The following is a 23,990-nucleotide window of genomic DNA, read 5'->3' as shown; positions in this document are numbered from 1 at the left end:
ATTCCTACAAACTTTTCACCCTAATGTGGCCTACAAGGCCCTATAGTTGGGCTCCATCTATCTCCCTAGCCTCATCATGACCCATGTTTTCTCTTGCTCTATGCATACCAACTATGCATGCCTTTCTTCAACTCCTCCTCCTCACCACAAGGCCTTTGCACATACTATTTCCTCTGACTAGAAATTCTTCTCCTTCCTTCACCTGCTTAAGGGCTCCTCTTCTTCCAGATTTCAGTTCAATCTTCACTTTATTAGGTAAGGCTCCTTTGGCCTAGTATGTAACTTTTCCTATCACATGTTCTGATAACAACATATACTCTCCTTTATAGAACAAATCACAGTTGCATTTTATCAATTTGTATGATTCTCCTTTGATTAATGTCTAGTTCCCTCGCTAATCTATACAACTTCCAAGAAGGCAAAGGGATTTTTTAAAATCATAATTCTGCTCCAAGTGCCTGGCACAACAGCTGTTGAAAGGATGAATAAATGAAACCTTTTGTACTCTTAAGCTCACTAAACCATCCCCACCACCTCATTTTCAGCCGATAAATCTTGTATTCTGCTTTACAGGGAAATCAGTTATCTCTTCTTACCCCCATCTCATCTTGACCTTCCTCTTCTTACAGATTCTTTCCCTTTTTGACCCAAACATTCAGATTTCCTCTCTTACAAGACCACTCTCAATCCTTCTCTTCATGGCAAAACTTCTCAATGTAGTCTATACTTGCTAATTCCACATCTTCACTTCCCAAATATACCAGGTGTACCAGTTAATAATGCGGATTTTTTCAATAGATGGAGTTACATGTATGTTGATATATATGCGATTTGATATGTATGCTATTTTGTTGTATTGACAAGCTTCAAAACTTCATATGTCAAATTTTCTGAAAGTGTTAACATCATAGATATTTTTATGCTTAAAAATGTCGAATTCGTGTCAAAAAAAGAGCATTTACGGGAAGTTTTAATTTATTACTTTGTTTTGAAGATAGGTGCTGCTGAATACTTCGGGAAGCTTATGGTGAACATGCTCCATCTCAAGATACTTGTGAACGCTGGTTTAAACGCTTTAAAAGTGATGATTTCGATGTGAAAGACAAAGAACGTCCAGATCAACCGAAAAAGTTTGAAGACCAACAATTACAAGCATTATTGGATGAAGATGCGTGTCAAACTCAAAAACAACTTGCAGAAAGAATAAATGTTGCTCGGCAAACAATTTCCGATTGTTTACAAGCAATGGGAAAGATTTTAAAGGAAGAAAAATGGGTGCCACATCAACTGAATGAAAGACAAATGGAAAACCAAAAAATCATCAGTAAAATGTTGCTTCAATGGCACGAAAGGAAGTCTTTTTTGCATTGAATTGTGAATGGCGATGAAAAGTGGATTTATTTTGAGAATCCCAAACGCATGAAATCATGGGTTAATGCAGGTCAACCATCAACATCGACTGCAAGGCCAAATCACTTCGGAAAGACAATGCTCTGCGTTTGGTGGGATCAGGAAGGTGTGGTGTACTATGAGCTTCTAAAACCAGGTGAAACCGTTAATACTGATTGCTAGCGACAACAAATAATCGATTTGAACCATGCTTTGATCGTAAAACCACCAGAATAGGCCAGAAGACACAGCAAAGTAATTTTGCTTCATGATGACGCACCATCACATACTTCAAAACCAGTTAAAAACACGTTAAAAGATCTTGCCTGGGAAGTATTAACCCACCCGCTATATTCACCAGTCCTCGCTCCTTCAGATTACCACTTGCTCTGATCGATGGCACACGCACTTTCTGCACTTTCTGAGCAGCACTTCAAAACGTACAAAGAAATGGAAAATTGGGTCCCTGAATGGTTTACCTCAAAACAAGAAAAGTTCTATTGGGACAGTATCCACAAATTACCTGAAAGATGGGGGAAATGTGTAGCTAGCGATGGACATTACTTTGAATAAAGCACTTCTAATGTTTCTCTTGAAATTATCGTGTTTTCTTTGATTACAAAATCCGCATTATTAACCGGTACACCTGGTACTCCTCAAACCACTGCAATATGCTGCCTACACTCACACTCCTCTAATGAAACTGCTCAATAACCCTGCTGTTTTTTTTATCCTCAACCAGTATCATTAATCTCTATCATCTGATTATTCCTTCCTGAAACTACCTCTAATTTAAGCTTCTGACAGACACAGAATTCCCCATTTTCCTACAGTTCTGACCACATCTATCAACTCTTCTGCCCATTCCTTTAGCTATAGCATTCGCTCATTTTTCTCCTCTTTAACCCTCTATCAGCAAATTTATTCAAGCTAATGTGTTTACTATCAAACACCTTCAACTCCCAAAGATTTATCTCTAACACAGACTTCTCTTCTAAGCTATAGACCTACATTTTCAGGTACCATTTTCAAGGGTCATCTGCAACAAGATTATTGATACTTTCAACTCAACATATCTTATATGTAATTTATCTTACAGATTAACAGCAACAACAAAAAGTATTTATTAAGCTCTTATTTTATTAATCCTCACCCGAGGATATTTTTTTCCATAGATTTTTTTAGAGAGACTGGAAGGGAAGGGGAGAGACAGAGAGAGAGAGAGACATTGATGTAAGAAGAGACACATCAATCAATTGCCTCCTGCACGCACTCTGACCAGGGTCGGGGAACAAGCCTGCAAATAAGGTATGTGCCCTTGATTGGGATCGAACCCGAGACCCCTCAGTCTTCAGGCTGACGCTCTAACCACTGAGAAAAGCCAGCTAGGGCTTTTAAATGGATGTATAAATATTAAAGATGTGGAAATTAAGATTCAATTAAGTTAAGTAACTCAAAAGTGGAGCTGATATATTACCAACTCAGGTCTGTCTAAAACGAAAGCTTTTAACATCTACCCTATATCACGGTACTAAAGTATAGTGAGAGTAGAAGCTAGAAAAACAGACTGGAGAATATGATCAGATAGATGGAAAAGTTTAAGATTACAAAAGTAGCTCTGGCTGGTTTGGCTCAGTGGATAGAGCCTCGGCCTGCAGACTGAAAGGTCCCAGGTTCAATTCCAGTCAAGGGCACATGCTCAGGTTGTGGGCTCAGTCCCCAGTAGGGGGCGTGCAGGAGGCAGCCAATCAATGATTCTCATTGATGTTTCTATCTCTCTGTCCTTCTCCCTTCCTCTCTGAAATACCCTTCTCCTTGGCAAGCAAATTTCCTTTTCCCTTTTGCAGATGAAAGCTCTAAAAATTTGGCTCATAATAATAGATAGAAATCATATAGGTAAGCTAGCCCTTTGATTGAATCATCTTTATCACACTCTGACTCATATAAAAGCAATTATCTTCCCACTGTCCAAATGCCAGCCCCTCCTTAGTTGATAGGCAGATCTTCCTCACTTGCTGCCCTCTGGTCTCTTTCCTCTCAACATCACTCACAGTAAAACATGATAGAAATTAATAAAGCAAACAGCTACAAAAGAAATTACCAGCCCAATCCATGAAAATTACAATCCATAGGCCTATCTGTTCTCACAGTCCTACATAAGTACTTACTTAATGCTGAGAAACAGAAGAAACAGAAGCAGCAATAGGGGAGAAAAAAAAAGATTTTTCTTTTTGAAAATCTATTTCCTAATGACTAAAAATTGCTTTTTTCTATTTATATGATTATTTAGGAGGAAAAAAAGTATATATATATATATATATATATATATATATATATATATATCCTAGCACAAACTCTCTTCTGTCATATTTTACCACATATTTTATCACTAGCAAAAAAAAAAGCCCTCTTCACTTTTTTTCCTTTGATGCCATAGGCCTCTCACAAGTTCAGTGGATAGTTTAGTGCTATATAAAATTGAAACTCAGAGACACAGACAGATAACAGTATGGTGGTTATAGAAGGAAGGGAGGGTGCAGGGTAAAGGGATCAAATTTATGGTGACGGAAGATGATTTGACTATGGGTTGAGGGTGCACAATGCAATATACAGATCATGTATCATAGTAATGTATACTTGAAACCTATATGACCCTATTAACTAATGTCACCCAAATAAATTTAAAAATAGAAAAAGATTGAAGTTCATTAACTTAAGAAACACTAAAACTATTCTGTGGTCAGATAATGTGACCTTTGGGAAAGTGGGAGGGAGTGATGACTGAGAGGAAGGGGAAGCTGGGCTTCTGGGTTGTTAGTAGGGTTCCACTTCTTGTCCTAGGGCAGTGGTTCTCAACCTTCCTGATGCCGCGGCCCTTTAATACAGCTCCTCATGTTGTGGTGACCCCCAACCATAAAATTATTTTCGCTGCTACTTCATAACTGTAATTTTGCTACTGTTATGAATCATAATGTAAATATCTGATATGCAGGATGTATTTTCATTGTACAAATTGAACATAACTAAAGCACAGTGATTAATCACAAAGACAATATGTAATTATATATGTGTTTTCCGATGGTCTTAGGCGACCCCTGTGAAAGAGTCGTTGGACCCCCAAAGGGGTCGCGACCCACAGGTTGAGAACCGCTGTCCTAGGTGGTAGTCACATGAATGTGTTCACTTTGTGATAATGTGGTGAGGCTTACACTTAAGATATGTGTACTTTTCTTTATATATGTAATAGTGAATAAAAAAAACTTTAATATACAAATAGCAAATCTTCTCTGATGTTTAATAAAAGCCTACCATTGAGTGGAAGCCTTACCAATAAGAACAGAAAGTATGTATAAAACACTCCTCAAACTTAAAGAATCATACTTTAAAAATTAGCCAGCACCGGTTTGGCTCAGTGGATAGAGCGTCGGCCTGCGGACTGAGGGGTCCCGGGTTCGATTCCGGTCAAGGGCATGTACCTGGGTTGCGGGCACATCCCCAGTAGGGGGTGTGCAGGAGGCAGCTGATCGATGTTTCTCTCTCATCGATGTTTCTAACTCTCTATCTCTCGCCCTTCCTCTCTGTAAAAAATCAATAAAAATATATTTTAAAAAAAAATAAAAAAAATAAAAATTAGCCGAAACCAGTTTGGCTCAGTGGACAGAGCGTCGGCCTGCGGACTGAAAGGTCCCGGGTTCGATTCCAGTCAAGGGCATGTACCTTGGTTGCGGGCACATACCCAGTGGGAGATGTGCAGGAGGCAGCTGGTCGATGTTTCTCTCTCATCGATGTTTCTAACTCTATCTCTATCCCTTCCTCTCTGTAAAAAAAATCAATAAAATATATTTTTTTAAAAATTAAAAAAAAATAAAAATTAGAAAATAATAGCATAGTGTTTTTCTACTCCAAGAGAACCTTAACTTATTCTGCTTATCCCATGTCAGACCTAACATTCCTAATGGATTCTGGGTTTATATAAGAAATGAGATGTTTTAAAACCTACTTAGCCCTCGCCGGTGTGGCTCAATTAGTTGAGGGTTGTCCCATGCAGCAAAAAGTCCCCAGTTTGATTCATGGTCAGGCACATGCCCAGGTTGCAAGCTCGATCCCCAGGAGGGGGTATGCAGGAGGCAACAGATTGATGCTTCTCTCTCATCGGTGTTTCTCTGTCTCTCTCCCTCTCCCTTCCTCTCTCTCTAAAATCAATAAAAACATATTTTAAAAAAATATTTAGATTTCCTGGGCTCTTATCTATTATATAGATATGTATCATAAACAGGTACAGAGAAGGTCCTCAACAAATATTTACTAATGATACTCAGCCCAAACTTTAAACAAACTCACATAGCAAAGTCTAAAATACATACCACAGGTAAAATAGGAGAAAAACTCAGCCTACTGGCCTAAAGAGTACAACCACCAGAAATTCCTCTTTTCAAAACTAAGCAATTACAGAATGTACTTCTTATAAGGAAGAGAATCATTTATGACAACAGCTATCTATGACAGAGGAAATTGGTGTTTTCCCCCTTCACTGCTGCCTAGCTCAGACAAGGCACAATCAACTTCCTGATGCCACAGCTAAGCAAAAGGAACCCAGCAGCAATCTGCTTGTAAGGGCAGGGACTATAATGTGATGTAAACCCAGGAGCAAGGAGTTACCTGAGGTAGAAGACAATAATGGGGAGGAAATGAGAAGCACTTGACTCTAAAATCTAAATTCTAAAATCATTACTATTCCTACTTTCCACAGTGACAGTAAACCAAAATACAGTTGACCCTTGAATGACTCAGGGATTAGGGGCATTGGACCCCACTCCCATAATCAAAAATCCACATTTAATTTTTTACTCCCCCAAACTTAACTACTAATAACCTACCATTGAGTGGAAGCCTTACCAATAACAAACAGTCAATTAATAAATATGTTGTATGCTATATATATTACATATTATATTCTTACAATAAAGTGTGCTAGAGAGCCCGGCCAGTGCTCAGTGCTTGAGTGTTGACCTATGAACCAGGAGGTCATGATTTGATTCCCAGTCTGGGCACATGCCCAATTTGGGCTCAGTCCCTAGTGGGGGGCATGCAGGAGGCAGCTAATCAATGATTCTCTCTCATCCTTGATGGTTCTCTCTCTCTCTCTTCCTCTCTGAAATCAATAAAAATATTTTTAAATGTATGCTAAAGAAAATAAAATGTTTTTATTGATTTTAGAGAGAGAGAGGAAGAGAGAGGGGGATAAAGAGAGGGAAAGCGAGAAACATGGATGTAAGAGAGAAATATCAACCAGTTGCATCCCATATGCACCCTGACCCTTGATCTAACCCACAACCAGGGTATGTGCCTTAACCAGGAATTGAACCCAAAACCTTTTGGTGTATGAGACGACGCTCTAACCAACTGAGCCACCTGGCTAGGACTAAAAAGAAAGATTTAGACTCACATAAGCTTATAGGAACATATATCATTAAGTTTTTGTGGGTTTTTTAAATATTTTTTATTGATTTCAGGGAGGGAGAGAGAATAATTGATTGGCTGCCTCCTGCACAACCCACACTGGGGACGGAGCCCACTTCCCGGGCATGTGCCCTGACCAGAAATCGAACAGTGACTTCCTGGTTCGTAGGTGGACGCTCAATCACTGAGCCAAGCGGCCAGACTATTTTTTGTTTTTGATTTTTTTAACAAGTCAAGTGTGATCACTTCTGGTTCAAATTAGAGGAGGGAAAGCCATGGCTCAATTATAAACCATGTGGCAATTACAAAAAAATATGGAAAGACTCAATTCTCAAAATGCTTATCATTTGTTTGTAGAAACTAGTCATGAACATCAAGACAACAAAAGTTAAAGAAAATTCTTGATTTAGTTTACTGGAGTTGCTAAAATGGTACTGGCACCCATGGAAACAAAACGACATCAGTATTCTGAGGAAAATTGTGCTAAATATTTGCAGAAAGATTAAGTAAGTTCTATAAAAGGTTGGTTTCTTAAAATTCTTCAAGTCTAGCCTCCCACTCAACATAGACATCCCTTTCAGAACACTTTCACCACTCATTCAATTTCTGTTTAAAGAAACCTATGTCAAAAGATCCTCGTAAGTAGTCCATTCCATTTAAGAACAATCCTAATTGTTAAAGTTCTTCCTTACACTAAGTTAATGTCTAATTTCCTACAGTTTTCAATCATTAGTTGACTTGTCCCAGTTCTGTCCTCCGGATCAACAGTTTTTTTTAAATGATTTTCATCTACTATAATGAGCCTTTCCCTCTTGGATCTTTTCAAAACTAAACCTCTCAATTCCTAAAATGGCTTCTACACCCTTCATTATTCTAATTATTCTCCTCTGAAGAAATTCTAGTTTTTCAATGTGCCTCTTAGAATCAATAACCCACTGAACACAAAAATTCCAGATCTTATCTGACCAGTGCTAGTATCCCCTTTGTCTGGGTCACCATGAATATAACAATTCAAGACTAGGTGCCATTGCCAAATGATTGACACTGTTCAGATCATAAGTGATTTGTTTTAAGAGTTTAAAGAGTGTAAAAAAGAAAGATGACTGAGGAGTTGAGGAAATTTTCAACAAACATTGTAGACTGTAAGCTGGGAAAGGAAGCATACATTTATGATAAGCAGAAAATACAGAAAGAAAACAATTTTGGGGGTACAAATACAGAACAGGGCAGAGACAGGAATGAACCAAGTTAGTACTAGAGCAAAGTACCTATATAAGGATAGGCAATCACAGAGAGCCAAAAAGGAGAGCTGGAGTCATACTACTTGTATTGTGAGCCCTTAACCTACATAACTAAAGGGTTAGTTCAAGAAATTGAGCCCTAGCTGGTTTGGCTCAGTAGGTAGAGCGTCGGCCTGCAGACAAAGGGTCCCAGGTTTAACTGCAGTCAAGGGCACATACCTTAGTTGCAGGCTCCTCCCAGGCCAGGGCTGCATGCAGGAGGCAACCAATCAATATGTCTCTCACATCGATGTTTCTCTCTCTCTCTGTCTCTCCCCTTCCTTTCCACTATCTCTAAAAATCAATGGGAAAATATCCTCGGGTAAGGATTAACAAAAAAAGAAAAAGAAAATGAACTGTTAGTTGAGATGGTCAGGGTGATTAAAATCAGTATCAGTTTGCCAATTTCCAAATCAAATCAATGACTGAAATTTTACTTCAATGAAAAAGTTTCTAATTCAATTCTACTCTAAGATGAACAGAAATAGAGTTGTTCTACAATATCATCACACAGGCTTCTTTCAGAACATGAACAACATTCTTAACTGCCAAAATGTCATTTTAGAAAGATTTATTTTCATCCATTTCTGTAGGTTTCCCCAGAATGAATAATTTGCCACTTAACATGAATACTTCTAATCAAAGTAGCTGCTTCTTTCAGTAATTAATCATCTTCAGGATCTCCATTCAAAACACAATGACCTGCTACTCTCCCTCCAATACCCCAGGGTGAAAAAGACAGGAATTTGTCTAATGAACATTAAAAGGTTAAGAAGTTAACCAGCAGAATTTCTAGGCATGAATGCTGCCCAATATTACAACAAATAAAAACAACAGCTGCTCTGTCTCTGAGGTGATTTAAATTCAATTAAATAGGAATTTTTGGTTTACTATTGCTCCTGCCTAAAGACTCTTTCATAAAGGCTAGCTCTGTAATATGATGAGGCAGAGCTTTAAACTGTTCAAGAGACATTGCAAAACCCAACCTCTCCCAAATCCTGCTACTCAACAGCAGGGATCTAAAAGAATAGATTCCCAGCTGCTGAGAGAAATGTCTTACTAAAAGCAAAGCAAAATTCTCATTAATGAAAAATCAACTGTGAAAGGAGAAAATTCTGTGTGCCTCATAATCCCCGGAAATAGCCAAATCCATTTTGGGTTAATGCAGGTTTAACAAAATAGTGCAAGTGAAAAGAGAAGAGCAGTTCCGTTTGCCAGCAGCTGAGAGAAAACAGTTATCAGAGAGATCACAAACAATGCTTCTAGCCCAAAGAAACGTGAACTCTAACTCTCCAATAAAAGATTCAGCCAGGAAAAGGCTCTTACGGATAAATCCACTCTCGCGCTCACAAGCCACCTTATCCTATCTCGTTCAGCACAGGTATAACAGGCTGTAACTTCAATTTCCCACGATCAAATTCAACAGGTAATCCAAACCCTGCTTTTTCTGATCAGATCATCTCTAAAACCGTAGTCCTTGCATCCATTCAAAAACCATCTTAGAGCTTCTATGTCAGGCACAGAGAATACAAACACCTGTGAGAAAATTAGTCTCTACCCTCCTGGAGCTTAGTCCATGCACCTCGCTTCACATGAACCCCAAAACTCTTGCCTTAAAATACCTTCTTAGATGGATGGAGCCAGTGTCCTCAGTGAAGAAGCAATAAAGGCCCTTCATCTTTAGTTACTGTGACAGAAGCAAAGTAAATCCATCAATTAATCAATCACTTCCTATGCTCTGCTCGGGAAGGAGAATCCAACACACCTTTGCAAGAATCCAACACACCTTTGCAAGTCGAACATGACAATAACCCCCTTATCCTAGATTACAGGGAAGGAGCAGGGAACACGACAAGCAATAGAGGAGTGCAAGCCCAGAAATACGACGGGAGAAGGGATGTGACGGCTGTCCCATAACGTATTCAAAGATTAAAAAAAAAGAAGAAACTGCTACGAAGCCGACTGTAGTGTAACAGTGCAGGGAGGAGGAAGGGAAGAAGAATGGGAGGTTGCCCACTATGGACAGACACCAGCCATCCCGGTCTCCTTCCGTCCTCGGTCCACTCTCACTGGGGAGAGTGCCGGGCGCTGTTTGCTTAATAGGATCTGGGCCTGTCACATGGCCACTGGCAGGGAGAGGTAGCAGTCCCTTCGCAGGAGCGTGAGGCCAGACAGGAGTGGGCAGAACTCTCCAAATGCTTGTCAATAAGTTCACATAATTGTCCCCCGAGGCGCAGACGGGAAGTGAAGTTTGGAAAGGATGGTAACCCGACGTCCACTGGAGGCGTGTGGGGACCGCTCAGCGCCCCCGCCCTGCCCGACCCCAGCCCCTCGGTGCGTGCACTCACCGCGCACGCAGAGCAGAGACATGGCCGAGGTGCGGGCGAGCCGCCGCCGCGCCGCCGCACCCTCTTTCCTTTCAGCAGGTGCCGCGGCTGCTCCCGCAATCCGCCCCACGGGTCTGGCCGCTCCTCATGGTCCCCGTGGCAGGCAGCGCTCTGCCGCTCCCTCGGACCCGCTCCCAGTCTCACCGCCTGAGGGGGTTCTCGATAATCGTGAGTACCGGCCGGCCGGCGGGGTACTGGGCGCGGCACCACGGCGCCATCGCTGGGAGAAAGGAGCGACCGGGACTCCCTCCCTCCACTCCACCCCACCGGGATCCGAGCGAGCGCCGGACAGAACCACCCGCGGCGCCCCGCCTCCCAGCCAATCAGCTCACGCCCAGTCCCCCAACCCCGCCCCCACACGAGACGTAGGGGGCGGAGCCTCCCTCTGCCTTCCAAGCGTGCGAAGCTGATGGCCACTAACGAGGCTTCTGGCAGAGCGGGGCGGGCTTCTCACCTGTGTGAGGTTAGCAATGGAAGCCCTCGGCTCTTCCCTCGTGGGCGGGCTTCCAGCCGAGAACAGATTCTTTTCATTGAGGATTTCCATTGGACTTCCTTAAAGGGTCTATTAGCTGATGAGGTACTTACTTACCTGTAATCATTTGATGAGATTGTACCACACAGCACGGAAGTTTTTATTTTTTAAAAATATATTTCTTTATTGCCAAAACCGGTTTGGCTCAGTGGATAGAGCGTCGGCCTGGGGACTGAAGGGTCCCGGGTTCGATTCCGGTCAGGGGCATGTACCTGGGTTGCGGGCACATCCCCAGTGGGGAGTGTGCAGGAGGCAGCTGATCGATGTTTCTCTCTCATCGATGTTTCTAACTCTCTATCTCTCGCCTTTCCTCTCTGTGAAAACCCAATAAAATATATTAAAAAAATAAAATAAAATATATTTCTTTATTGATTTCAACGCTCTATCCACTGAGCCAAGCTGGCTAGGGCCAGCACAGAAGTTTTTAAATTAGCAACGACGGCAGCCAGGGGAAGGGGAGAACATGAGTGAGCACGAAGTTAAATATCTGGAGCCCTCAGTTATCTATATCTTTTTTTCATGCTCTCTATTTGTGTCTCCAGTGTCTGAATAGTGCCAAGTATACAGTAACTAGTCCATAAATACCTACTGATTGAAGGATGGAAGGAAGATAGGCTTTTTAAGCTGAGGACTTTGGGCAAGAAGATGCATGTATGCACATGCGATGGAAGTGAAAAAGGCCAGAGCAGAAAGCAGAAGACACATGGTATGATGTACAATACCCAACCACCCCAAAATTCTGATTTAATTCGTTTGGGGCATCCTATTTTTTAAAAGCTCCGAAAATGATATACATAGCCTACAGACAACACAGTGGTGAAGGCCAGGGGAGGGGTGGTAGGAGGTGGGTAGGGGTGGGAAAAACGGGGGAAATGGGAGACATCTGTAATAGTGTCAACAATAAAAAATTTTAAAAAATAAGCAAGAATTTGATAGTAAGGTATCCATGGTCACACACACAAAAAGCTCCCCAGATGATTCTAATGTGATGCCAGGTTTTACCACCATTAGACTAGGTGCTTTCTAAGGCCTCATTAGCCCAGCTCAAGTTTCAGTGTTTGCAAGCTCTCAGCCCCATAGGATTCGTCCTCCCAGACCCAGGCAGGGTCTGCCAATCTACCAGGGTATTTGCCTTTCAAAAGCAAACCTAGCTACCATACGATTCCTCTCACTGGAATAAGTGCTATAAGATACTAACACTAGAAGCTTGAAGAAGGAAAGGAGAAGACTTGATCTTTCCACTGTGTATTCAGATTTGCAGCAATACACAGAAACATCTTAAGCAGGGCAACTCAGGCAGCCTCATCAACAGAAACGCCTGACCCTAAGATGATGGGCATTCTCTGTGCTGCTGGAGGTTGAAATATCTAGCTATTTTGCCCAGCTTTTGTAAACCACAAGAGCATGAAACTAAAAAAAAGTGTTAAACTTCTGGACTCTGGAACCAGGGATTCTCCTGGGGGGATGCAGAAGCCATCCAACAAAAAAATGGAAAGTCACTCTACACTTGGAAACAGTGTAGAATATTGGGAAATCCTATATAATAAAAGTCTAGCCGAAACCGGTTTGGCTCAGTGGATAGAGCGTCAGCCTGCGGACTGAGAGGTCCCAGGTTCGATTCCGGTCAAGGGCATGTACCTGGGTTGCGGGCACATCCCCAGTGGGGGGTGTGCAGGAGGCAGCTGATCGATGTTTCTCTCTCATCGATGTTTCTAACTCTCTCTATCTCTCTCCCTTCCTCTCTGTGAAAAATCAATAAAATATATTAAAAAAAAAAGTCTAATATGCTAAGTGTTCGGTCGACAGGTCAGCCATTCAACCAATCAAAGCATAATATGCTAATGATATGCTAAGGCTGCTCAAGCGCTTGCTATGACATGCACTGACCACCAGGGGGCATATGCTCTGATCAGTAGGTTAGCTTGATGCTGGGGTCCGGGCAATCGGGACTGAATGAGATGGGCTGGACATGCCCTGGAGCCCTCCCGCTGCCCCTCCCTGGCAGGCCAAACTCCAGCGTCCCTCCCCAGCCCCGATTGTGCACTGGTGGGGTCACTAGGCCTGGCTCGCACCCTCTCGCAATCCAGGACCCCTCAGGGGATGTCGGAGAGCTGGTTTCAGCCCGATCCCGCATGCCAGGCCAAGGAACCCCACTGGTGCACAAATTCGTGCACCGGGCCTCTAGTAACCTAATAAAATTGTAAAGAGCATGAACTTTGGAACCAATCAGATTCACCTGATGTATTATCTATTATCATGAAACAAATCGCCCCAAATTTTAGTGGCTTAAAACAACATTTATTATTGCAGTTTCTGTGGGTCAGCAATCTTGGTACAGCTTAACTAGATCCTCTGATTCAAGGTTTCCTACAGGCTGAAATCAAAGTACCAGCCTGACTACAAAAGAAGCCACTGTCAAGCTCACTCATGTTATTGTTGGCAAGACTCAATTCCTCCTGGGCTGTTGGACTGAGAGCTTCAATTTCTTATCAGCTATTGGCTGGTCTCAGCTCCTTGTCATGTGGGCCTTTCCACGATAGCAGTTTGCTTCATTGAAGTACGCAAGCTAAGAAGGCAATAGTGTCTGCTAGTGAGATGGAAGACTTCATCTATGGTAACCTAATCACAGAAGTGACATCCCCTCATTTTTGCTGTATTCTATTTATCAGAAGCAAGTCACACTCAAGGGAAGGGGATTACATAAGAACATGAATACCACCAGGACTCAGGATCTTTGGGGGGCCATCTTAGAAATCTGCCTACCACACCTGAATTTGAGTTCTAGCTCTGGTACTTGCGACCATCAGCAATTTTCCAGGGAATAATAATAATATCTACTTCATAAGATAGTTTTGAGATTTAAATGAGGAAACGCATTTAAATTACCTGGTACATACTAAATGCCCAATACATGTTTGATATTACTTAGGTTGTGGACACAGGGAAGGGAATGTGGCTGGGAGGTGAAGATTGGCTAAGCAGAGCAGGAGTCAATGTCTAAAGGCGTGCTGTAGGCTCTGAGGCATCCCAGTTTACCGTTTAAAATATATTTTTATTGATTTCAGAGAGGGAGATGAAAAGAAACATCAATGATGAGGGAGAATCATTGATCTGCTGCCTCCTGCACACCCCCTATTGGGAATTGAGCCTGCATCCCAGGCATGTGCCCTTGACCACAATTGAACCAGGGACCCTTCAGTCGGAGGCCGAGGCTCTATCCACTGAGCAAACTGGCTAGGGCTACCAGTTACAATTTAAGAGGAAGGGCCCTGGCCAGTGTGGCTTAGTTGGTTGGGTGTTGTCCAGTGAATCCTTCCTCTCTCTAAAATTAATGAAAGCATTTTAAAAATAAGACAGTCTGAAGAACTGTCACAGCCAAGAGGAACTTGAGACATGACAACTAAATGTAATGTGCTATCCTAGATGGGATCCTGGAACCGAAAAAGGACATGAGGTAAAAACTAAGGAAAACTGAATAAAGTATAGGCTTTAATTAATGTACCAATATTGATTCATTAATTGTAACAAATGAACCATACTAAGGTAAGATGATAATAAAAGGGAAATTGGGTATGAGGTATATGGAAACTGTGCTATCTTCACAAAATTTCTATAAATCTATATTGTTCTTTCCTAGCTGGTTTGGCTCAGCAGATAGAGCATTGGCCTGCAGACTGAAGGGTCCCAGGTTCAATTTTGGTCAAGGGCACATGCCCAGGTTGCTGGCTCCATCCCCAATGTGAGGCGTGCAGGAGGCAGCCTATCAATGATTCTCTCATCATTGATGTTTCTATCTCCCTCTCCCTCTCCTTTCCTCTCTGAAAGCAATAAAAATATATTTAAATATAAATAAAAGTCAATTAATTTACCCAAATCCATACAGCTAGTAAGTACCCAAAGTTCAAGACCAACCCAAATGACTTCAATGTGCTTTTTCCACTACACAATACCCTTCAAACTTTATTCTCTTTAGGATTATATAGGTATTTGTATGACTATCTAAAATAAGTCCCTTAAAGGCAGAGGAAAAAAAATTTCCCCCTAGTACACCATTAGTGTTCAGTAAACCAGTTTAAGTTAACTACTCACAAAAAAACTCATGGAGACGTAAAGAAACAGATTTGATCAGGTCTGACCTACCACACAGTCAACAGTACAGCCCGCTCTAGGGAGGCCCCTTAGGCTCTGGACTGAGGGCCACTCAGGTCAGCAAGGGTCCTGTGCTGCCATCTACCGGTAGCTGGTAAGCATCGACTTCCCTTGCTGTATTTCGGGAACCAGTGGGGAGTGGGTAAGTTGGAGAGAAGACTCAAAAGCTAATTAAATCACAGAACCTATGTTAAGTGTTACAAAGTTCACTCAACACTTGTTCAAGGCAAAGGCCCTACTTTTCTTCAAAGATTTCAGGCTCTCCTATCTCCGTATTAAATCTTAGGCTTCTAAAATTCAGTCTTCCTCTCCAACCCACCTCCGCGGGTACAGATCCAGATCTGACTGTCATCGCCCGTCTCCCAGAACTCAGACTCTCCCGCACATGGTAGGCTGCAGAAACCCTTAACCTCACAACTCTGAGACCCCCATCGTCCAGATTTCCCCATTTTCACACACACACACACACACACACCCTTTCCCGGACTACCTTGCAAACACCACAGACCTCCCCCATTAGGGCACTTGCGCGTGCTAACCCACACCTTCCCACAGAGAGGTTCAAGTTCCGCAGGCAGCTGACACCGACGCGAAAACCTGGGGAGCGCCCGGGTCAGGCTCGGAGCTCTCCGGCTCGGGCTCTGGCTCCGGGTCCCGCCCCCAAACCCGCCGGGATCCGGTCAGCCTAGGGCCCTAGGCCCACAGCCTGCGGGCTGAGACCCCGCCCTTCTAGACCTGTCATCACAGAAGCCGCACGTGGCCGAGGTGGGACCTCAGGCGACCTGAAGCAATCACTTTGTCTCCCCTGCCACCCGTTGGGGGCGCTGCCGCCAATCAGAGCCGGCGGATCCGGGCTGGAGCTCCCCATGCCTGGGTGAGGCGAGCGCGAGAAGGGATGGGGGGAGGAGAGGCTCTGAGATCGGAGGGGGCTGGTGTTGGAAGGGGGCCTGGCACCGGTTCTGCCAGGCTGGAATTCTAGGGGGCGGGTCCTAGCGAGAGGCGGAGACACCGAAAGGGGGCAGGGATCGGGGTGGGGCCAGGGACCAGCGGAGGATCCTGGGGAGACGACCAGAAGACGAGAAGAGGCGGAGCCCGAGAGGGGCGTGGTCTAGGTTACAGGGGAGGACCCCGAGGAATTCAAGAAACTAGGAAAGGGGACGAACCCGGGGAAGGTGGGAGGTGGGACAAGGGAGAGGGTGGGTTTGGGCGTTGCGGGGGCGGGGCTCCGACCTAAGGGGCGAGGTTTGCAGGCCTAGGCTGCAGCTGGGGCCGCTCGGTGACTGCACCAGTCCACTAACTCCCCAGGTGCAACGGAATTCACGGAACTACAGGTGTGGGGCGGGGTGCGGGGGGAAGAAGGGGAAACGACCGGGGTGCGCTTGCGCAGACATGAGGCGGTGGGGGACACGTAAGAAAAGAAGAGGATCTATAGGTTGTTGGGGGTAGAAAGACAAGAGTTTGGGAGGAGTTGGGGTTCAATGTGGGGGCCAGGTGCACGCTTCAGGGGCTCTTGTGGGGGAGGGGCGGGACTGCTTTGTGGGGATGGAAGGTGCTATGTGAAGAGGTGAGGTTCCTGTCTGATGGGGAGGTTTGGAGACGATACTTGAGCGGGGGGGGTGGGGGGGTGGAGGGAGGGGGTCCGAAAGCACTTTGGGGGAACAGGGTGCTGTGATGAAGAGCTGGTGGTCCAGAGTGTGGGAGCGATGGAGGGACTGTGGAGGAAGAAAGTACGCGGCTGTGAGCATTGTATGAGGGGGAGGGGTTGTAGGCCCCAACTGATGAGACAGAACCCCCTAGTGTTTTGAGAAAGTAATGGTCTGGGGGCATTGTAGAGACTCCAGGAAGATGTGTGTGTACTGTGTTCTAGGAGTGAGGGTGATGGAATTAGTGGGGTGAAGAGGCTAGAGTCTGTAGTGCTCCTGGCTCCTCAGCACCTAACCACCTTCTGGCCTGAGCACAGGGCTTGTGTGACTGTGTCCTCACTCTGCTTTGAATCTCTCTGGCTGAGACTGGGGTTTCTTCCCCGAGCGGGTGTCCCTGGGACCCTTCCCCCATTCGGTTCCTGTTAACCCCCCACTCCAGTTCCTGTTCCTTCCAGAAGCCTGCCTTGGTCCCTATCTTCCCCCTCCCCCCACTTTGCTCTGCCCTTATGCTCTGGGTGTGCTCATTTCCCACTTCCTTCCTCGCCCTGGGGCCTGGCCTGGTCCTTGCCCGTCTAGGAGCAGTGCCCTGCCCCAGACTTTGTACTCAATGACCAGAGACCCTAGTAACCAGCAGCAAGACCCAGACTCCACCCAGCACGACTATGAAGGTCTCCTTTAACAGCCCCCAAGTGATTGGTAGCCATATTTTTACCACTTGCCACAGACTGATTTTCCCCACCTTTTTCATACTCCTGGGTGAGGATCCCTAGGGCCCTCAAAAATTCTGGACTTCTGGGAGAGGAAGGACATAGTGAGGAGTATTGAAGGTATTTGATCTATGTTTTGAGATTTGGACCACCATTGTAGGCTGAATTAGGGATGTGAGCTTCAGTTGGGTAAGGAAAGGGAATGGCTTCCCACACTCCTGGCTTGGGGGCTGACTGTGAGAACTGAGACTAGAGCCCAGTCCTCTTGGGGGCTCCTCTGGTTCCCTGAGGGGACTTGATGTAGTGCCAGAGTTCCTTTTGCCTCTGAGGTGACGAGGAGAGGGTGGGAAAGGCCTGTCTTCCACCCAGTGGCTGAATGAATGTGACAGTGTTGCTGAAAGGGGCCCCAAGCCAGCCTCTGCGAGCTGAGAGACTGGCTGGGGAAGGAGGGGGTGCTAAGGCCAGACAAAGCCTTGGGGTAGGGTGGGGTAAAGGAGGGCAGGCTGATGCCTTTCAAGGAGGAGCTGATTGCTATGGCAACCCAGCTTCCCTGACTGTCTGTCAGAGAGGCGGGCCTAGGGCAGACTCACTCCAGCTTCCTCAGGATTGGGGCATTTGTGTCAGTGGGTGGGGCATGAAGAGAAAGGGCATTAGTTTACTGTGCTGAGGCTGTTGTATATAGCCTTTCTGCTTCCATACAAGCTGCAAGGCATTCAGACGCTTGGACCCATCTTTTGAAAATGCATATGAGTGAACAATAGCCATCAGAGTTATAGTGGTTTAAGGCCAGAGTCGTGGCGGTCCTTAGTGGTCATCATTTATGCAAACCCCTCATTTTACAGATTTGGCAACTTACCACCAAAGAGACTGGTTTTCTCCAGGTTTCACAGTAAAAGAGCAGGAATTAGGACCCAGATCTCCTGATTGCTGTTTGGCCAGGGCTCATTGCCTCCTTCAGCCAATGTTTAGTGAACATCTATTGTGTGCCAGGCCCTGATGTCGATTCTGGGAATACCTGCATGAACAAAACAAAGTTTCTGCTTTCAATGGAGCTTCCATTGTAATAGGGGGAGAAAGAAATGTGTGAGAGAGAGAGAGAGAGAGAGAGAGAGAGAGAGAGAGAAAGGGGGGGGATTAGCTGTTGATAGTGGCTAAAATAAAGCAGGTTAAGAGTTAGGGCAGCTAGGTAAGGCCTCTTGATTGTGCTATGCTGCTTTTCCAGGGTACACTGAGGCTTAGAACATCTTTGATCTTTCCCTCTGATATCCTGACCTTTGCAGGTTACCAAGGCCTGGGCCTATATTAATGGCACTAAGAGAGAACAAGGTAGGGTCTGTCACCAAGGAATTATTCCTTTCCTACAGTGTTCTTTGTCCACCAGAAAGCTTTTACTAAGGCAAGTAGACTCTGACATTGGTACTCTGCAATTTTGTCCAGGGTGTTGAAAATTCCTTTACTCCTGTTTCTTACCATTAGGGAACCAGCAAGGAAGTCAATGAATGGCAACTGGGTTCTTTTTCAGGGTTTTCCCTTGGTCTGAGGTGAGGAGAAGGTAGAGGAACTAACTTACTTGCTTGCCCTTCCTAAGTCTAGAGCACAAGAAGAAAGTAGGGGGAGGGGAACCTCTTTTTACTGTCCAATGACACCTCAGGGACCTTGAGGCCCACAACAGAGGTATGATAAAACAAGGACCTTGGGCCTTCTGTGGCCTTTGAACTATAGAAGTACAGACTCCCCATGTTCTGGGGGGTCCAACCAGGGAGCTGCCCTGGCTGTTGTCAATTCTCCGGGGCCTCAGTTTGAGTCTTCCATCTTTTGGTTCTGGTGTTTGCCTCCTGCTTCTGTGGAAGACTATGAGAAAAGCCTCCTAAGTTCCAAACTATTGGATTTGCTGACAAGTGCAGGTAGAAAGATAGACAGTGCTATCTATTTTCTTAGCTTTCCCCTAGAGCAGCCCCTCTGAAAAGTTTCTTTTAACTTACAGAGGTTTCCATCCTGGTCATTTAAAGAATAGGAAAACAAGAATTCGGAATGCTGGTTCTGCTGCGACTTAATTTGGCTGGGCCTGGGGCCCAGTGACTCAGGGGGAGGGTGGGGAGTTTCGAGGGAGCTGTGAGTCATAGGGGTGAGCTCCATCGCAAGAGTTGGGCATATTTCCCCCACTCTGGGCAGAAGCCTTCCATCCCACTTCCCATGGGTGTTCTGCCTCCTTGAACAGGGGCCTATGAATAGAAATTACTGGCAGAAGGGATGAAGCAGACTAATCTCAGAATGGGAGTTCAGAGACACAAAGAATGATGTTTAGGTCTCTGAATTAAAATGTACCCCTATCTCGGGAGCTCATGGGGTCCCTCTAATAAAGGCAAAAGAATATCAATATAGAGTAAGAGAAGGAAGAATACCATTTCTCAGCCCTAGCTGGGTTGGCTCAGTGAATAGAACCTCGGCCTGTGGACCAAAGGGTCCCGGGTTCCATTCTGGTCAAGGGCATGTACCTCAGTTGCAGGTTCCTCCACCAGCCGGGGCCTGGGCCCTAGTCCGGCTCTGGTCCAGGGACATGCGGAAGGCAACCAATCGATGTGTTTCTCTCACATCGGTATTTCTCTCTGTCTTTCCCTCTCTCTTTCACTCCCTCGAAAAATCAATGGGAAATATATCCTTGGGTGAGGATTAGAAGAAAAAAAAAAAAGAATACCATGTCTCAATGGAAAGAGATAGTATCCCACTTCAGGGCTTTTTTCATCTGCTCTGGCATGAAGGAATCTTCCTAGGCTCCACCAATTCTCTGGTCTCTGGAGCTCCGGTTTGCAAAACATAGAAAGATGAATGGGAGTGGGGTTATTTGGGGTCTGGTGTGGGAAGAGCAGGTGGATTTTGGAGGTTGTCCAGCTGTGTCTATGAAAGCTCTAGGACGTCTTTTTTATTTACTAGCCTCCGTAGAGGAAGGGGTGGGGGGAGGAGAAGTAAGAGGCCTATGCCTTTCTTTGAAAGGGTTACATGGCTGGGCAGAGAGACGCTTTGAACTTCGGCAGGTGAGGAGTTAAGGAGGTGGGCGGGGCGACTCTGGATAGGCCTGCCCCCATATGGACCAATGGGTGTGCATCCCTTGGAGGGGGCGTGCCTCCCTCTTGAGGTCGTGGGAGGCTGGCCTCCTATGGGCCAATGAGCATGGTCGCTGCCGTGGAGGGCGTGGCCTGAGGGGGGCGTGGCGGTCGCGGCTGCCGCGGGGGTGGGGGGGTTGGGACGCTGGGCGGGGCGGGCAGCCCCATCAGCTGGTAGGAAATGGCCTGTGAGTCAGAGGGGCAGCAGAGTCGGCAGCGCGGAGCCGGGGCGGCCACGGGGAGGAACAGTCGCGGGGAGGGGCGCAGCAGTGGCTGGGGGGCTGCAGACGCCAGGGCCCGCTAGCGTTGCACACGAAGCTAAACAGAGAAGAGCCTAGCAGAGCAGGACTCAGCCTGAGCCACCCTTTGTTTGGGTTGGGGGCCCGTGTCGGGGAGGACTGGGGATTCGAAGGGAGGGACGGGGACGGAGGGACCTGGAGCTGCGACCGCCGTGGCGGAGCCAATTTGGGAGCGGGGTGAGTGTGTACTAAGGGAAAGAGCAAACCTACGAAGCTTGGGATGGGATGGGGCCTGTCCCAGGCTGTGCGGAGGGAGGGGTGAGAAAGGACTTGGGAGGCAAAGTAGGAAGTGGGGATGGGGGATGGTCCAAAACAAGGAGTCCAGGAACCCCGGCTGAGTATGCCAGGTTCAGTTTGGAGTTGGTGCTGAGATCTGCTCCCTCTCCACTGAGGGTGGAGGGCTCTAGGCCAGTAGCCAAGAGGGTGGTGAGAGAGCAGTGGTTGACCTTCCTACCCACAGTGGTAGTCTGTAGAAACAAGCCCCCTAGTTTGCACATGTGTAGGGACAAAATTTAAAGCAGCTAGCAGCAGTTCTCTCTGAACAGGATGAGGGTGAGAAGCACATGGGAGAGGAATTTCTCTTCCTACCACCCTCCTTGATCAGAGTAGAAATGGATATCTTTAAGGGGAGAGTGAGTCTACTAACACCCACCTCCCCCCACCTCCCAGGCTAAGCAGGTGTCTGAGGGTACAGACCCCATGGTATTCTGGTACTTGTTGTTTTGGCTGGCCATGCTCCCTTGGCATGTTGGGAGCTGTAGTCTTGGCCAGCCAAAGCCTGGCACAGCTGTTTGAAGCCAGCTGCTGCCCACCCCCTACACTGAGAGGAGGTTTGGCCTACCCTTCCCCCGAAGTCCTGCCCCATGAGTCAGCTTGAAGCCATGGTCTAGAGCCAGACTGGCTGGGTGGCAGGGAAGTCTTAGAGCTTCTCACTGACAGGGCAGGAACTGAGAGGGCTCTGGGGTAATGAGCAGGTGCCACGCATGCTGGGGTCAAGTAGGGCATCATGTCATCACCTGGCTCCCCCAGGGGCAAGGGCTCAAGAGGCCCGTTGGGATGACTTGGAGGTGGAAGTCCTAAGGAAAAGGCCCTTCCTGAATCCATATGGCTTGGGTAGAGGAAAGGAGGGGTAGAGAGAGTACAGACTGTACTCTGACAACACTGCCATTGGCATTCTGTCCTTTCCCGCCACCCCACCCACCACAGGAAACCAGAATTTTCTTAGAGATCCCAGTTCTAATGAGAACTTGGTGACCTAGGATAGTGTGGGATGCAATGATGAGAATTTAGTGTCAGAGAGCTTTTCAGTCCCTGGGTGCAAATCTCCCCCTTTACCCTGCCTCTACTCCCATCTCTGTTGCTGATTCTCATTCTCCCTATACAGTTAATCTCTCTGCTGCTTTCATTCTGTAAGTTTTCCTTTGCATTGTCAGAACCGCTGCCCGAATATCTGGGGGCTTGCATTCTGCTTTTTTTTTTTTAAATATATATATTTTTTTATTGATTTTTTACAGAGAGAAAGGGAGAGAGATAGAGAGTTAGAAACATCGATGAGAGAGAAACATCGATCAGCTGCCTCCTGCACACTCCCCACCGGGGATGTGCCCGCAACCCAGGTACATGCCCCTGACCGGAATCGAACCCGGGACCTTTCAGTCCGCAGGCCGACGCTCTATCCACTGAGCCAAACCGGTCTCGGCGCATTCTGCTTTTTTGAGCTCTGCTGTGTGCCTAGCCCTGTGCTTGGAATTGGACAGAATAGTGGGGTGCAGACCTATCCTCAAGAACCCTATAGTCAGTCTAGGAGATGTCTTACCCACAGAGGGAACAGAACTGTCACTGGGTTACAGGAGATAGTGACACTGCCATAGGTGAGGTCTCAGAGGAGAATGATCTCTGTGGTCTGAAGTGGCCAGAATGGGCTCTCTGGAGGGGGTGACATTTGCCCTAGCCAAGGAAAAAGGGTAGGTCTTGGGGTAGACAAACAGAAGGCATTTCTTGAAGTGGAAAGGGCATCGAGGATGTCAGGCACCAAAGGCTATTGCCCAAAGAGAAGTATTTCCTTCCGTGAAGGGAAATGGTCTTCAATTTGACATTCCCCTCCCCCAGTATGGGCTGCTGAGGGTGGACTAGTTCGTGAAGACCATCTTGTGTTCTGGCAGAAAAGCAGTGGTTCGGGTTTGGGGTATTGGAAATGTGTTGGAGAGGAGCAAAAAGGTACCCCTAGTTGCTTCTGGCTGTCTGACTGCAGCTGCCTTATCTCTAGTTTGCAGGGCCTAGGGGGAGGAGTAGTGCCTCTGCAGTGCTCCCCCTCCCCGTTCCCCCCCCCCCCCCCCCCCCGCCACACACACACACACATACTTGTTTATGGTTAGATTTGTTGCCTCCTGTTAAAGGGACAGACTGCTGGGGGCAATTGGTAATTTTAAGGCTGAAGGGTCCACTTTGAGCTGACCTGAGGTTGGTACTCCTGAGGAATGCTGATGGGGGGGGGGGGGGCGCGGGCAGGGGTGAGTTTCTGCAAGATCTCTGCCCATAGGGCTCTGGGGTAGCACTTTTCTCTTTAGAGACAGACATATGGGAAGGGGTTGTACAACTTGGTGGCATTGACTACGAGGGCTGAATTCTTGTACGGCCACACCTCTCATCTGGTGTGGTCTTTTGAATCTTGGGGTATCTCATCCCCCTTCCCATTCAGAGCACAAGTCCCCAGAGTGTTGGCCCTAACAAGTGGTAATCCTGCCTCAACTTATCAGATCCTTATTACATTGAGCCAAAACCTGCCTCTCTGTAAATCCGTAGGTAGCCCAGCTCTGCCCTCGGGGACCTGGATCCCAAGACTGCCCCTTCTGTTTCTGAAGAGCTCCTCATAAGGGCAGAGGATGTCCTGGGGTGTACTCTGTTAGCCCACAGTTGGAGACGAGTCTTACCACTGACTACAGGGATCCTGGTTTACATCTGTTCTTCTCTCCTCAGGGTCCAGCTGAGCCCAGGAGCTGCACGGAATGGTGGCAGTCACCTTGCCAGTGCAGCGGGCATGGAC

At 46.2% G+C, this 23,990-nt stretch overlaps 1 protein-coding gene across 1 annotated transcript in view; it reads right to left on the bottom strand.

The window, feature by feature from the left end:
- UNC13B (unc-13 homolog B) overlaps nucleotides 1–10,743 on the bottom strand; it is a 148,676-nt gene extending 137,933 nt beyond the window's left edge. Inside the window, exon 1 of the mRNA XM_081103660.1 lies at nucleotides 10,478–10,743. Coding sequence (XP_080959786.1) covers nucleotides 10,478–10,499 — 22 coding nt within the window. The 5' untranslated portion in view covers nucleotides 10,500–10,743. The remainder of the gene's footprint in view (nucleotides 1–10,477) is intronic.
- Nucleotides 10,744–23,990: the final 13,247 nt, after the last annotated feature.

This window comes from Myotis nattereri (assembly GCF_964212035.1).
Source record: "Myotis nattereri genome assembly, chromosome: 12".
Lineage (NCBI taxonomy): Eukaryota > Metazoa > Chordata > Mammalia > Chiroptera > Vespertilionidae > Myotis > Myotis nattereri.
The sequence above is the reverse complement of the archived record's forward strand: the minus strand, read 5'-3'. Positions and strand labels throughout refer to the sequence as shown.